The sequence below is a fragment of the Mastigoproctus giganteus genome, chromosome 12, assembly GCF_048544385.1.
Source record: "Mastigoproctus giganteus isolate SK-2022 chromosome 12, ASM4854438v1, whole genome shotgun sequence".
NCBI classification, from domain to species: Eukaryota; Metazoa; Arthropoda; class Arachnida; order Uropygi; family Thelyphonidae; genus Mastigoproctus; species Mastigoproctus giganteus.
In genome coordinates this window covers 140,571,255-140,588,822 of record NC_143586.1, presented here as the reverse complement: position 1 = coordinate 140,588,822, position 17,568 = coordinate 140,571,255, and the positions used below count along the sequence as shown (strand labels likewise).

Here is a 17,568-nt window from a genome sequence, read left to right as displayed (position 1 = left end):
ACCTGAGCAGGATTATCAACAGTTGAACCATCGATATCAAGTGGACAAATCTGATTCAACCCCTTCTTTCTATAGTTTACACAAGTAAAGAACTCTTTGCTGTTTTTCTTTGCATCCTTTGCCAAAGATTTTTCATAATCTGCCTTCGCCTGCCTAACCTGCTTTGTAACTTGGTTACATACCAGCTTATATGTATCATAGACTTCTGTGGTCACATGTAGCCGAGTCGTCATGAGCGGGAGTGCAGTAGCACACACTCTTTGAGTAGACCGGGGTTCAAGCCCTGAATGCTAAATACGGTCGATCTGTCAACCCGCACTGGACCAGCGTGGCAGATTATGGTCCATTTTCCCTCAGCATGAATTGTTGAGGAGGCTTCCATCCTGCAGTGGGTTGATAACGGCTGCAGTTTTATCCCATGCATTTTTCTTCTTTGTCACATGTCTAATTAGTTCATCTGACATCCATTTCGGCCTAAATCTTGAACAATATTTTTTTGTTGGTATGAAAAGCCTAGTAGCTTTCCAAGATTAATGCTTTGAATGCCCACTTTGAATTTGCTGTTGGTAACATCATCAGTTGGTTCCACCGTATAGAATTTAAATACTGTCTCATACCACCATAGTCTCCTTTACGAAAGCAAAAACCCTTCCCTTTACCCTTGATGGTAGTTACCTCTTTGAGTAAATCCCACTTCAGCACACTGATCACAACCATGTAGTGGTTCCTTTATCTGCAGATTCTTGAAGCATGAAGAATCACTACTGATAATTTAGAAAAAACAAATTAAATAAAAAAGGGGGAGGAGTGGTAATTATACTACACAAAGAATTAGTCATCTCAGAAATTATCCCCTTAGCTGATATAGAAGGTATTTTTATCATATTAAAAATTGGTAATATAACAGTTCAATTGGTAGCAATTTACCTACCTCCTCCAGTTAAAAAGGTCATGTTAAAAAACTTTAGCAGGTACTAGAATCCTTATTAATCTGCTTCAAGAGAGATGAAAAAATAACAGTCATAAGTGATTTTAAGATTCAATAAATGGAATGGAAGATGAAGACATTTTTGCTAATAGCAAAAATATATATTTTTTACAATATTTGAAAGATATGTTCTTTAGACTGAATTTAAAGCAGAAATGCAAACTACCAATCAGAAAAGGAACTCCTAGACTTGGTATTTACAAATTTTGAGATAAATGTAAATTATGTTACCAGTTACTTTTACTCTGATCATCAAGCATTACAATTTTACTTTGATCTCATAACTAAATTAATCAAAAAGGAAGTCAAGCAATGCTTTTATAACTTGGATAAACTTAGAAAAAAAAATTTACAAATACAGACATGCAAATTTTCTTTAGTATTCAGGATCCAAATAAAATTTTGGATGAACTTTATGACAATTTAGATTTGACTAAGATGCATTTAGGACTAAAGCCTCAAGCTGCGAGCAAATTTAAACTATGTATATATTAAGTGCAATAGCATCATTCATACACAGCCATTTCTGAATAAACAGAATATTTATAAAGCGGCATTCGTTTCAATATCATGGCAACTCGTTGTGAAGGTATTCACAATATGAGATATAACTTAAAACGATGCCGCCTTACAAATATTCTGTTTATTCAGAAATGGCTATGATGCTATTGCACTTAATATATACATAGTCTAATTTAGATTTGATAATTAAAAATAACATACCCATTAACCTTTTTAAGTCAAACACTGATAAATTTCCTGTGTGGTTTTCTAAAAGAATAATACAATTACTTAGGGTAAAAAATATGTTCATTAAAATATAAAAATACACAGATACATGATTTTTATATCCAATTTTCCAATTTAAGATGGGCTAAGTACAATATCAATTTGGCTTACCAGCTATATTTATCCAGTTTACAAAATGTAGTATTAAAAAGACATGATATGAGACCATTCTGGAAGCATTGGAAGAGGGGAAATAAAAACCATAACTATGCTAATAAAATGGAAGCATGTAGATGATTTCGCTAAATATTACTGTGATTTAAGTACTCAAAAATGTGAAAATGATATAAGTTTGACAATAATTTTTTTATAAATTACAGTGATATTTTGACACACTTATATTTTATTGGATACACTAAATACATTTAAATTAAATTATGACACAAGCATTGATTGTATTCCCATACCCTTCTGGAAATACTGCTTTGTGGTCCTTCAACAATTGTTATATTTAATAAATGCTATCTTCAAACGGTATATTCCCATCAAGATTAAAGGTAACCACTATAACACCATTATTTAAAAATGGTTCAAAATATAGCCCAGCCTTTCAGACCCATACAGAAGGCAAATCCATTAAGTAAGATAATTGAAAATATTATATATACTCAGTTATGTTGTTTTAAACAAATTTAGTTACATTCATCATGGTTTCTTTACGGGTAGATCAGCAGCAACTAATTTACTCTCCTTAGAGCATAATATTAAATATGCTCCTGACAGTAATAACCAGATAAATATCATCTATCTGGACTTGCAAAAAGCATTTGATTCAGTCCCACAAAATTAATCTTAAATTGAATCAAATTTGGATAATAAGTAATGCTTTTTCACTGATGGTAGACTTTTAATAAGAGAAAAAGCAGAGTTCTATATGAAGGAACCTATTCCTCCACTTTTCATATCCAAAGGGGAGGTTCCTCAGGGATCTCCTCTTGGTCCATTACTACATAAAGTACTTTGTGCAATCTGTATTAATGACATTCAAGACTATACTCAACAAGTAGACCTTAAAATGTTATCATATGCAGACGATCTAAAAATATATAAAATTATTAAATCAACTCAAATTATGAAATTTTGGAAAAAGGAGTATCCTTATTATATTATGGATTGAGAATAATGGTTTAGCAGTAAATTTGAATAAATGCTATATTATTTTAATTTCAAATTATCACCAAAAAAAAAATCTCCTTATAAAATTAATAATCAGGTAATAAAAAGAGTACAAGGTTTCAGACTTAGGAATATAGTTCTCTGCTAATGGGAACTTTTTAATAGCATATTAATAAGATTACTGGAAAAGCTTCCAAATCTCTTGGATTGTTAAAAAGAGCAATTTTTGATTTTTCCAATATACAATTAATAAAAACTGCACGTACTGTATTATGATTAATAACCCTATTCTTGAATATGCCTCATAAATTTGGAATCCCCATACTAAAGTACTTATCAAACAGTAGAACATGTTCAGAGATCCATAATTAGATTTTCAGTACTGTATATAAGCCAAGATTGGAAATTGAAGCAAAGTTTTATAATGAATGGTGTACTTATTTCGAGATGTTACCACTTTATCAAAGAAGGGCTGTTGCTGACTGCAAGTTCTTTATGCATCTTATTACTGGAAAGTTGGATGCCCCTGAGCTACTCTGCTTGATTAATTTTGGATGCCTTCAAAAAATACTGAGAAGGAAAGATTTGTTTGTACTACAGCCATTCAGAACAAATAACTTAAAATTTTATTATTTCAATAGAACTATTGGACTATTAAATGAATCTAATATTGATATTCTAACTGTGCATTTCAATATTAAAAATTTAATAACCAGGTTTTATCATCAAGGGCAAAAGAAGTAACTCTTAATCCACATCTTTGTGTAAATAAATGACTATGTATTCAATATGGCTTTTGTTTTAGCATTAAAAAAATTCTAATTAAATTAAAGCTAATTAATTAAGATTAAATAATCAAATAAAGTGATAAATGTTATGTTAGAAAAACATTTTTATTATTATTGTGTTTTTCTTTTTAAAAGTAAATTTCTTATATTTTTAATATGCTGTATAATACAGGTAGGCCCTGCTTTACACATTGATTTTCACTTCAATTTACACATTAACACCCTTTTAAAATAAAAATGAAATATATATATATAAAATTTGAAAATGCAAGCATACATGCAGCATAGGAAGTGGGTACCTAGACAGTGCTAGTGTCGACATCAGTTGCTTTCTCCTCGTCCGACAACGTGCACATGCTGTGAGCCGTGCCTTAAATTTTAATAATTTCCTGTACTCATTAGTGCCTTATTATTTTAAATAAACTGTGCAACCACGTCTTCTAAGCGTAGCGGTAAATCTGTGCCTGCGCATGTTAAAAAAAAAACCCACATATCTCTAACATTGAAGTGAAAATGGACATTATTAGTTGTATGAAATCTGGTTAGTAGTGTTCAGAGATATGCAAGACTTTAAATTTAGCATCTTCTACTGTTAAGACCATTATGAATAATGCTGAGAATATCAAGCAGTCATATACAGGAATTGTAAATGTAAGCATTTCTAGAACAACTTAATCAAGAAGTGAGACGATAGAGAAGTTATTAGTGCTGTGGATAGATGATATGAACTAAAATAACATTCCTGTAACACAGGCAGAGGAGCTTGTTCAATGAAATTAATGAGGTATCTGGAAGGAATGAATCATTTTTGGCTAGCAGGGGCTGGTTTTCCCGGTTCAAAAACTGGACCAGAATTCGCAATGTAAAAATTACTGGTGAGGCAGCTAATGCCAAGACTACAGGTCCTGAGGAATATTCTCCCGTATTCCAAAAGTTAATGGATGAAGGCTGCTACACCCCAGACTTGGTGTTTAATGTTGATGAAATGGGGCTGTACTGGAAGATGCCTGGTAGGAAAAACATAGCCTGTGAAGTGAGGTCTGCCACTGACTATAAGGCTGAAAAGATCAGCTTACATTACTTCTGGGTGGCAATGCATCAGGCACTTTGAAGTTAAAGCCTTCAGGCTTTAACTTCAAAGTGCCTGATGAAGGCGAAGGATTTTCTGAAGGTGAACCATTCAGAAAATCCCTGTGTTATGAAAGGCATTGAGAAGACTCGACTTCCTGTTTCCTGGTGCTCTTATAAGGTGTGGGTGATCCAGACTCTTTTTATTGAATAGTACACTTCATACTTTTGTCCAGAGATGGCCCAATTTTGTGCAGCAAACTTGTCCAAAAACGTTTTAGTCCTTGACAATACTATAGGACATCCAGCCAACCTTGAAAATATCCCTAACGGCATTCTGAATGCAAAGGTTGTTTATTTGCTACCCAAAACCACCTCACTGTTGCTGCCAATGGATCGAGGCATTATTGCAACCTTCAAGGCATACTATTTACGTATGACCTTCAAAGGGACTGTCGAAGCAGAGCAGACATCTAACTCAGTGACTGTAAGGAACTACTGGAGGTCCTACAACATCCTTAAGGCCATAAGTAATGTTGTAGCCTGGAAAGAAATGTCACAACCATACATGAATGGTGCTTGGAGGAAATTGTGGCCTGATGCAGTGTCTTACTTTCTTGAGTAAGCCAGTTTCAGCAGTGGCTGAAGATGTCACTTGGATGGCTGAGGATGTTGGCTTTGACAAGGTTGACATTGATGATGTCAGTGAGTTTCTGCAAAGCCATGGTGAGCCTCTTTCAAAGGACTTAAGGGAGCTGGCTGCACAACTAGCTAAACAGGATTCTGAGGAGGAAGAGCAGGAAATTGTACCAATTAGGACCCTCACCACAAGGACACTACAATCAGCTTTGGCACAAATATAAACAGGCTGTGAAACTATGTGATAACGACCCATACTGGGAATGCAGTTCTTCCATCCAAAGAGCTGTTACTAACATATTGAAGCTCTAATACAATAAGTTAAAAGAAAGAAAGACTCAACAGATGTCATTGCTGCATTTCTTTTCTAAGGCCAAAGAACCCTCAGAACCGGATGACCCACCATCAGGCCCATCCCATTATACCACTGTCAAAGAACATCAGGGGGGGGGGAGACAATGGCATTACTACATACTCCATCCAAAGATGCTCTACAAAAACAAAGTACTAAGTTAAATTTTTATTTTATTACTTATGTTATCTATAAATATTATTTATATCTCATAACCACAAGTATTTAATATATATATATATATATATATATATATAAAAAAAAAAAAAAAAAAAAAAACTTATATTAACTCATGGTGCAATTTTCATAGTAAAGGGACCTATGTCATTTAAATAAATTATTTTTCCCTCGATTTAAGCAGCTTCAGCTAACAACCCTAAGAAGGTGGAACTTGACCCCTGGCGTAAATCGGGGCCTACCAGTATTCTATTTTTTTATTGATATTTAATGTATCTAGATTTTAATATCTATTATTCCTCCTCTGTAAGGCTTTGGCCGTTTCAGAGTAGGAAAAAAAAAAAAAAAAAATTCTCACACACACTCAGGGCCATATGTACAGTCGGTATTACAATATTGTTCAGTTGTATTTTAGTTGAATTTTTTTTGATAATTCCTTTCGTTCACATTAAATAAGTTCTGGTTGTCTCTTGAGAAAGTTTTGCTATGCAGATCTGATGCTTAAATTTACCTTCTTAAACCATTTTTAACTACTTTTTTAAAATTGATTCTGTTTTAAGATTTTTAATTCTTGTTAATTTATTTTTTCAATTCTAAAATAAAGAATTACAGTATTTGTATGCCAGTTTATTTTACACTTTATATATCCAATTTTTAAATGTCTCTTAATGTAATTTAAAAAAAATAATAATAAAGCCTTCCACTACTGAAAAGAGTGCTTTATATAATAATCAAAAGGCAAGTTTATGTTTAGTGTACCTACATATAGCAAATCAAATTTGGGTTTGTCTCAATCATATTAATACATATTTAAAAAATAACTGCTTTTTTTAATTCCTTTACTTATTATTTTACAAAATCATAATCATATCATCAAGGCAGATTGTAATATTCAGCGCAGTTACGAGTACCACATTTAAAGAATTAAACACACCTGGCTAGGTCAACACGAATTTCAAAGTTCATAGTAGTTCAATTTTAGTGAAATTACAATCCATTCTTAAAATCTTTGAGAGAAAAAGTGTATGATGGGACAAAAATAAATAAATTAAATTAAACACACCATTAACAAAATTATAATATACAATTTAAGGTGCAAAACAACTTTAGGATTTACTTCTCACAACAGAACAAATATATTTTAAGATAACTTTAAAGTAAACAAAACATTAATCAATCTATGACATTTTTCATCCAGTGAACTGTTCTTCACATGAAGACTGCACTTCCCACTTCTGAAATATTCAAAGAGAGAGAGCAAGCCAATTAAAACAACAAATCTAATTTATTTCTAGTCTATTGTATTTTTACTCATGATCATCTCTTGTATTACCAGGACAGTTACTATTTAAGTCATCAGTATCATTATATGTAGTTCCACACCAAACACAATAAAAATGAGCACTTCTCAAATACTCAACTAGAATTTCAAGCTTTTCTCGGGGTTCCAGTTGTTCATCTTCTTCTACGACCTCCTCATCTTCTTCCTCTTCCTCCTCTTCTTCCTCATCAGCTAGAAATTTTGGTGGCCAAAACCAGGTCTTAAACGGTTCCTCTATTCCATCCTGGGAATCCAGCTGTTCACATACTTTCTGACAACAGCGCAAGTCACCAAGATCCTTTTTCAGACCAAGTTTGTCTCGCATTCTGCCTTGATAATTTTTGGTTAATTCAGCCACTTCACTATCTCGCCAAGTTTTAAGCTTTTCTTTACGAGCCTCTCTTTCTAACTTTCTTTGCTTTACTTCTGCATCTCTTCCAAGTCCTCCTCTGTCATTTTTTAGCACTACTTTTATGGGTTCTTGAAATGCTGCTGTAGGAATGCTTGATTTCTGTTTGCCAATTGACATTCCTGGTTTATATCCCATTTTTTGTAACAAAGAGAATCCCTTGTTATTAACTGATAGAGCAGAGTTTAATCCCTCATCTCTTCTTTCTTTTTCTAAGAGTTTTCGTGACTTGAAATGGTTTCTTTTATTCGATTCTTCCTGTTTCCGTTCCAATTCATATTTACGCTTCAGGGAAGAAGAATATACAAGTCCAGGCCTAACATCATCAGTACCATTTAGAAAGGAATCTGACATGTAGTCACCATCATCTGCCATGATACACTGGAGATGTAAGAAAGCAAACTCTTAGTGTGTATATATAAGAAAAACCAGGTATATCATATGCTTCACTATAATTTAAAAAATAAAATAATAATAACAAAAAAAATAATAAGAACAAGTCCTATTTAAAATTTGCCCTTGTGTGTTCACTATAATCAAAATCCTATCTTTAAAGACAGTTTGTGATAAGTGCAAGTAAGTAAATGTGTGATGCACCTAACCAACTTTTATGAAGAGCTGAAAAATGATAGTTTAGCTCCATTTGAACAAAAATATTAGTGAATATCAATCACCAATCTAATTTGTCACAAAATTGGTATTCAATTATATAAAGTCCAATTATAAACCATCATTTACCCAGATCTTGTTTTGACATTTGTGTTCTTTGGAACAGCTAGCAAATTTTGCATTAGCATTGTCAATAGAAATCTTAAGATCATTTTCTAGAACAGTTGGATCATTCCAAGTCTATTTTTTAATATCTAAATTAAGTTTCTACTAGATATATTTCATTGAAACCACTTTCACAAACTGCCACAGTGAAATATAAAAAATATTTTTCAGGAAAAGATGATCATTATGTGGTACAGCTTTTGAAAGAACATTACATACACTTAAAATTAATACCATTCCATTAACACACTATCATTTAAAATTGTATCAGCTGTTTGTAATAAGACAAAAATATAAATATTATATTATTAACACCTGAAATTAAATTTTTGACAGCCATTAAATTTTTGTTTGGTGTTTAACAGATGCCACATGAGCATCTACCTTTCTCCTAGGAAAATTCCATTTCCACATGGTGTCTGTGAGAAACCAGCAAAAGGTGTCTAATTTAAAAGCCACAGAGCTTTGGTTTCATTGAATAAATGCAAACAGCTGAAAAAAATAGTCGCTCACAACGTGTCTGCCTGGGGATGGGTAACTTAAAAATTCTAAAAAAAATACCATAAAAACTTAATTATTATTGGTTTCTATTGTTTAGCTCCCTTCAATATTTTTTAATTTGGTTTAGAAAGTTATAACTAACAGGTCACTGTTTTCAATGCAGTAAAAAAGCTAAAAATTAATTTTATAATTAAAACAAAAATGGTATCTCACAGATGCCATGCAAATGTCCTCATTATAATTGAGGACATTTGCATGTACATGACTGATTGCAGTTTAAGAGGGACTATAGCCTTTTTTGCAAAACCTGACATAAATGCTTTCTTTCTTGCATCATTTGCAAAGACATTGTGGGAAGATGTAGGGTACAAGCAGCTGATCACCATATGACATGTTTAGAATAAAAATAACTTGAAGTTGCTATCCAATGATAACATAAAGTTTAACGTAAAACTAGACAGCGAAACACGTAGCACTGTATTAGAAATCTGTTAGCTTAGTATAGCATAGTATAATATTATCAATTAATCAGTAAAATTTATTAATCTTATTAAATTTCATTGTTAATTAAATTGTGTTTAAATGGAACCATGACCCAGACTAGAGTAGCAAAGCAACAATCAGAGAATAGCCAGAATGCTGTGACTCGGGGGAGAACCAAAGGGGGCAATTTTCCAACACATCGCAGTCTAAAACAATGCACAAAATGTAAAATGTTAGCAGACCTGTCTAGAACAGGTCTAGTAGTCTTGATGTGTGCTAGGTACAGAGACTGTGAGGAAATTAGATGCCAACACAGCATTCTGATGGCCGTTTATGAGAGTTTCAGGTGTAGGTAGATGTCCTGGAGGAAATTAATAGGAGGGCGCCCTATCAAGCACTCATCCGGCCAACTCAATGCTAGAGCTCACTTCTGTGCACACAGTGGCAATCTTCAAGGCAGAATTCGCTGGTCCCACAGAAAATATATTATGCAAAAAGGATAGGTGGAACAGGACCAGGGTGTCTGCCAGGGGCAAAGGCTGATGACATTGAAGAACAGATATCATATTTTAAGGGCACAAAATGTGATATTGTTGCACATGGTGGCACTATTGACCTTAAGAGTAAGAGATCTGCAGATTTAATTAACAAGCACAAGTCAATGTTGAAAAAAAGTTTTGAGCTAGGGTTGAATTTAATTTAACAAGTAAATACATAAGCTGTGTTAGGGTAACTAGGAGTAAAAACAGGTGCATGTATACTTGCATGTACAGCAATGCTAGAAGTATAAAAAATAAATTTGATGAATTTGAAGTGCTGATCAAGACATCAAAGGCAGATATTGTTGGGATATTAGAGACATGGTGTCACATAGATATAAGCAGTGCAGAATTGGAATTTGCAGAGTACAATGTATACAGAAAGGATAGGGTAGGAAGGGTTAACAGACTTCCATCTGTTGGTGTGGAAGTTGATAATTTAAATAAATTTAAGGCTGAACTAGACAAACATTTGGAGTGACCGCATGGGTGAAATGGTAAGTTTTTTTTTTTGGCTGATGTTCTATAAGCTTGCTTTCTTGCATCATATGCCTAAGCTAATGCTCCACCTGGATTTTCATGAGTCCAAAAATGGGATTTTCTGGTGATATTACTTCATGATGAATAAAATTTTGCCTTGCCAATGAAGAAAATGTAGCAATTCCATAGATTTCACATAATTATCTCTGAAAAAACAACTGTAGGAAAACCAAGATTGTGCAAGGCTCAAGGGGTAGAATTTTTTTCAGCCTGGTCTGTGCTTGTTGACAGGAGAGACTGCTTCTACAGGGATAGGGTACACTTAAATAGAAAGGATGCAAGAATATCTGCAGATGCTATTGAAGCAGTGTTAGGTGGGTTGGAAAACTTCTAGCTTGGGGCGACACAGACTAAAAGGTTAACAGTTGCCGAAGGCAGAGGCAAAAGTGATTCTTGCACTGCTGATATTAGAATGAGCAGCAGTAGGAAAGCAAGGCAATGGAGATTTCCAGGACTGTTGGGAATCATTGTGGAACAAATAAATATATGGGCTCTGTTAGGGTAACTAAGAGTAGAAGCAGGTTCATGTATCCTTGCATGTACACCAATGTTAGGAGTATAGTCAATAAATTTGATGAGCTTGAAGTGCTAGTTAAGACACCAAAGGCAGATATTGTTGGGATATCAGAGACATAGTGTCATACAGATATAAGCAGTGCAGAAAGGACAGGAAGTGAGGAGGGGTTATGCTGTTAATTGAGAAACATAAAATCTAAGGAAGTGCACCCAACTGATGTTGGTGGACAATGCAATGTTGAGTCTGTTGGTGTGACATAAGCACTGGGAAAGGAAAAAAAGAGTAGGTGTGTGTTATAGTCCTAAGGAATCTGATGAGTATAATGAGCAATTGTGCAGAGAAATAGTGGGCCAGTAAATCAGAATGTCTTATAATGGGGGATTTTTAACTTTCCAGATATCGACTGTAGAAAACAGCAGCATGTTCGAGAGACCAAAGGGAGTAATACTCTTGATCTGATTATCAGCAGTGATTATTCATGCATTAAGAATTTGCAGATAAAGGAACCACTGGGTGACAGTGATCACAATCTACTGATACGGGAATTACTTAAAGAAGTAACTACCTTCAAGGCTAAAGGGAAGGGTTTTTGCTTTCTTAAAGGTGACAACAGGGGTCTCAGGCAGTTTTTAAATTCTGTACAGGGGGATCAACTGATGATGTTACCAATGTTGAATTCTAAATGGGAAGCCTTCAGGAACTTAATCTTGGAGGCTACTAGCCTTTTCATTACAACTAAGAATTACTGTTCAAGGTTCAGGCCTAAATGGATGTAAAGATGAATTAATGAGGCTCATGGCAGAGAAGAAAAATGTATGGGATGCATATAAATTATCAGGTGACACAGAAGCCTATGGCAGATATAAGCTTGTCTGTAATCAAGTCACAAAGGAGGTTAGGCAGGTGAAGGCAGATTAAGAGAAATCTTTGGCAAAGGGTGCAAAGAAAAACAGCAAAGAGTTCTTTACTTATGTAAACTATAGAAGGAAAAGGGATGAATCAGACTGGACCACTTAACATAGATGGGTTGATTACTGATGATCATGCTCAGGTAGCTGATAAACTGATGAGTATTTTGCATCTACATTCACACATAAGTTATTCAATGAGGGGAATGCCAGAAATTTGTCAAACTGTAATAGGGAGCTAAGTGATTTTGTAATAACTGAGAGCAAAGTGGAGGAGAAATTGAAGTTAAACGTAAGGAAGGCACCTGGGATGGACGGGATCTATCAAGTTATATAAAAAATGGCAGTAAAGGAAGTAAGCAAACCCTTAGCCAGAATTATAAGAGCTTCCTTGGACTCAGGGGAGGTCCCCATGGACTGGAGGAGTGCAAATGTATCACCAATTCACAAAGGGGGTTCAAAAAGTAACTATAGACCTGTTAGTTTAATTTGTGTTCCAGGGAAAATAATGGAATCAGTGGTTAAAGAAGCATTGCAGGATCATCTAGACAAAACTGCAGTAATAGTTAAGACACAGCATGAGTTTGTTAAGGGGGGGGAGTCTTGTTTGACCAATTTGATTGGATACTATGATGTGGTCACAAAGGAACTCAATGCCAAGAATAATTTTGATATCATATACTTGGATTTCAGGAAAGCTTTTGATACAGTTGCACATGGAAGACTGCTGTACAAATTGGAGAGGTATGGCATTACGGGTAAGTTGCTACAATGGATAAAGGGATGGTTGAGTAGTAGATGACAGAAATTAGTAATCAATGGACACTGCTCTTCGTGGACAAATTTTATTAGTGGAGTTCCCCAGAGTTCGGTGCTGGGCCCATTGTTGTTTTGTGTATTCATCAATGATATTGATGAAGGTATATCAGGATTAATGTCCAAGTTTGCAGATGATACAAAGGTTGGCAGGGTTGTTAACGACAATAAAGACAGTATGCTACTACAACTGGATCTAGATAAGTTGGGCAAATGGGCTGAGAAGTGGCAACTGAAGTTTAACATTGACAAATACAAAGTACTGCATATGAGTAGCAATAACCCAAAAGAAATGTACAACTGTGTGGTACTACACTCAGGGAAGTGCAAAGTGAAAAAGCCCTGGGAGTAACTGTACAGTCAAATATGAAGTTCACTCAACAGTGCAGATGGGCTGCCAGATCAGGTCATGGAGTCTTGTCAATAATACATAGGCATTTTGCTAGCAGGGACAGGGAGGTGATTTTTACAACCATAAACAAAATTTATGAGTGTAAAATAAAGATGGCAAGTAATTGTTATTGTGACATGAAGAGTAAAGAATCAGATAGTGACCCTGCTCAGAAACCTTGAAATACTCAGAAACCTCGATTCAAGGAAACATTTTCGTATTGATTTGGATTCATCGTTAGATTCAAACAAGGAAAATATTGCCCATAACCCAGCTACCAAAACAAATTGTTCAAATACTTAGCTGGAAACAGAGCAGGAATCGTGACAAATGGGCTCAAAATATTCAGAACTATAAAAGCCTACAAGGTATGCATGCAGTACAAAAATAGGAATGGGCGTTTAATGCCTGCAAAAGAATTTCAAGATAAACTATGTCAGCACGTTCACTAATGTAATCAAAATATCACTTCTGATCAAAGAGAACAAGCCATGAGGCCGTTTTACAACTTGGACATTCCATTTCAACCTCCATTTGAAACCCCACTCCCTAGGCCGGAGCCTATCCGTGGATTGGTCTTAAATGGGAATAATTTCGGAATCTTTGTAACTCAAAATTTTGATTAGTTAAACAATATAACAATTAAGAAAAAATAACTCAAACATACTTATCCGTGTGCCACTTAGCCTCGTGCGAGAGAATTTAGCTTTGAACTTTTTGTTCCACCAAACTCAACCTGATCATGTATCATTCTCTGAAACGTCTTTGATACATGATCAGGTGTAGTCCCCTGAAGAAATACCTGATTATGCATCAATATTTATTTTTAGCTAACATCAGATTTTAATTTTATAATTTCTCTACCCCTTTCTTGGATTTATAAACCAAAATTGCTGCTGATTATTACTCCATATATTAATTTAATCATTTTTGCTTTACAGTTCCCTTCTCTCTAACTGGCTATTTAATTCAGCCTATAATTTTGCGCAATTCATTTTTTCATATAGGATACTGTATTCACATTCTCTCTCTCGCCTTCAACATCTCCAATTCCTGCGTTCCTTCTATTAGTTTTGGCATGACGTGTAATTTACGGAATCATCTTCGCACTTTTTAACACTTATTAATTCTGCCTCACATACGTACGTGTATATATACATACATATATATATTATTATTATTATTTTTTTTTTTTTTCATTAATCGGAAAGAAGTGACCACTCTGCGCTGGGCACAGTGGTCATTTTAGCTTTGTATACAACTTATGACAAACGAATTTCGATAGAATATGCAAAAACAAAACACATTTTCCTCTACTTTTCATACCTGAAATATCTACGTTATGGTAACAATGTTACCACACTTCCGTATCGGTAAAAAAAAAAAAAAATTAAATGCCAGCTATTTCAAAAAGCCATAACTGAAAAAAATAAAGTTTCAAACCAACAACTCGACTTATATCATAAACGAGCAATTTACCCGAAAGAATCAAAGTATACTACTGCTCGGTGGAAAACGACATTCTCTGTGCTTTCTATAGAGGGCACTAAATCGAAAATTTCAGCTCTTGATCGCTGATAAAACCTGCAACCACAGAGTGCCTGCAACGCTATTTCAGTTGCTGTAATTAGCTGATTGTGAAAGGAAGCCTGAAGTTTTTGCTGCACCAGCCAAAAAAAAAAAAAAAAAAATTTCGGAGTTACCCCTGACAGAGAGAGATAGTCAGAAATAGAAGGAAATCACCAAGAAAGAGAAGAATGATGATATCCAGCTCAGGACCCTGGGTAATTTTTTTTTTTTTTTTGGCTGGTGCAGCATAAGCCTCAGGCTTTCTTGCACCATATAGCTATAATAATAATAATAATAATAATAATTGTTGAAAGTAGGTTTATCGTGACCACAGAGAAGTAAGATCTCTATGATCGTGACTGTCGTGAACTCTCACTTTTTTGACTTCGAAAATCAAAACCCATGAAATCGGTTTAGGATATCAGAAAGGATGGTCAAATTTTTGGATGACAAACCGGAAAGAAGTTTTTTTTTTTTTTTTTTTTTTTTTAATAAATATGCTGATACGTAATATAATTTGTATTAATACGAAATTAATATACGAGGAATAGCAATAAAGTTCCTAGACTACTGCAATCAAAAGAACACAAAGTGAAGAAGCTGAAAAATGTTTTATTTTTATTCAAAGTACTCACCATGTGATTGAATGCACTTATTACACTGTTCTACAAATTTCTGAAAAGAATCAGCGAAGGCGTCCAAATAGATAATGTTTAGTTCAGTGGTTACATTTTTCTTTTTTTCTTAACATCCTGAAATCTCTTTCCTTTGATGGCAGTTTTCACCTTGGGAAAGATGAAGAAGCCCGCTAGTGCTAGATAGGAAGAGTAGGGTGGATGGTTGATCTGTACAATACCATGTTTAGCCTGAAGTGTCTTCACAAGTGCCGAATGAGCGGGGGATGGCGAGCATTGTAGTGCAACAAGAACCATCTGCCTTTCTCTTGAAATTGCTGGCTCGTTGGGAAATGCGCTTCAATAGTCTCTGAAGCATGTGCATGTAGAACGCAAAAGTGACTCTCTACCATTCATTGTGGATCACACCCTGTTCATCACAAACCACGATCGACCTCGTCTTGATCCTGGAATGCTTCGTTTCTGTAAACGAAGCATTTTGGGCCTTGGTGTTGATTTAGAAGTCCACTGCATGCTCTGGCGCTTTGCCTCTGGGTCGTATTGAAACACCTAACACTTATCTCCAGTGAGAACGCAGTCGAGGAAATCGGGATGGTATTGCAAGTCTGGATGAAGAGTTCACATATGTTGACACTCTTTATTGTTTCTACTCATCCGTGCAATTGTGTATTGCAAATTTTTCACAGGCCCTCTTTTCTTTAAATCTTCATGCGTAATTTGACGAATTACTTCCTTAATCATATCCTACTCATCAGCCATCATCTGTTGGAGGAAGTTTGAACAACATACCACTTCCGGTTTTTTTTTTTTTAACTCATCGAACATGATCGTAACATCACGATTCTGCGAACTTCATTGCCACACCTCATATATTAGCATAAACTAAATAAAATTTTTCTCTTAGACAATAAAATAAAAATAAATGTCGCAATAGGCATATTCATTCATCTGCCCATTATGTTCTCTGTGCAGCATATTATATTGCGTGGATTCTCTGGTCGATTTGCCTGTTTGCTGGACGAAGAACCCGAGTTTCAGGGGATAAAAGCCTTCCATCAACGCCTGAGACGGACTAACTCAGCCACAGAGTGAAAAAAAACATATAAAAGTTCCTCGCGTCATTAACCAGAATTGAACCCAGAACTTTTCCACGCGGTGAAGGAAGGACGGTGACGATGTCACTGTGCTACGCGCACAGACGAAACAGTAAAATAAAGTACATTTTTTTATTCATTTAAAGTAAATACACTAGCGGATGCTTATGCTCAATGGAGGTCCCGACTAAGGGTCAAAAGACTTTAGCCATCCCTTATGATCAGAATATTGTGGATTTTTTTTACTGCTACATTACAATTAAATAAAGCTTAATGATTTTCATAGCATTGCTTTAGCTCTCCCTTCAACTGCTTTAGCCCCTCTCCCGTTTAAAAATTCGTGGAACAGCCATTGCCTGTGCTTCTTACAGAATTCGTAACTGGTCGGTCCAATGGATTTCTGCCGGCCAGCCTCCTAAAACCATTTAAAAGCAGTGCCCCTGAAATATGTAAGGAAAATTGGATCTAGTAGTAGTAGTAGTAGTAGTAGTAGTAGTAGTAGTAGTGGCACTTGATGCAAGAAAGCAAGTGTAGGAGCTTATGCAGCATCAGCCAAAAAAAAAAAAAAAAAATCACACCATACCCTCCAATTGCCTGTCCAGTTCCTCCTTAAATTTATTTAACCTATCAACTTCCACAACGACAGATGGAAGTTTGTTCCAGCAATTAACCACCCGCTGGCTAAAGGCAAATTTCCGCACATCTATTCTACATCTATCCTTTCTTAATTTGAACTTATGTCCCCGTAGGTTCGTATTCTGAACAAGTGGGAGGATCCCATCAGAATTCAGCGTGCTCAACCCATTCAAGGCCTTATAGACCTCAATCAGATCACCGCGCAGGTGCCTAGTCTCCAGCCACTGCAATTTGCAGAACTTAAGCCTCTCTTGGTAAGAGGATCCCTTCATTCCCCTCACCAATCGTGTTGCTCTTCTCTGTACACGCTCAAGCAAATCTACATCCTTTCTAAAATGAGGCCTCCAGACCTGTACGCAGTACTCAAGGCGTGGCCTGACCATTGCCTTATACAGAGGGACAATCACCTCCTTTTCCCTGCTAGCAAAATTCCTATATATCATTGACAAAACCCCATGACCTGCCCTAGCAGCCTGTCTACATTGCTCAGAAAACTTCATATCTGACTGCACAATTAC

At 35.3% G+C, this 17,568-nt stretch overlaps 1 protein-coding gene across 3 annotated transcripts; it reads right to left on the bottom strand.

The window, feature by feature from the left end:
* Window positions 1-6,790: 6,790 nt before the first annotated feature.
* Window positions 6,791-14,630, bottom strand: LOC150077465 (G patch domain-containing protein 11). 3 transcript variants are annotated; one of them, XM_090386897.1, is made up of 2 exons: window positions 14,596-14,630; window positions 6,791-8,028 (listed from the first exon to the last, which is right to left on the bottom strand). In XM_090386897.1, exon 2 carries the CDS (start codon window positions 8,020-8,022, stop codon window positions 7,225-7,227), a length of 798 nt encoding a protein of 265 aa, XP_090243023.1. In that variant the 5' UTR covers window positions 8,023-8,028; window positions 14,596-14,630; the 3' UTR covers window positions 6,791-7,224. The 3 variants fall into 3 exon arrangements, with proteins under 3 accessions (XP_090243023.1, XP_090243021.1, XP_090243022.1); XM_090386895.1 differs by lacking the exon at window positions 14,596-14,630 and adding an exon at window positions 14,443-14,556; XM_090386896.1 differs by lacking the exon at window positions 14,596-14,630 and adding an exon at window positions 13,784-13,837.
* Window positions 14,631-17,568: the final 2,938 nt, after the last annotated feature.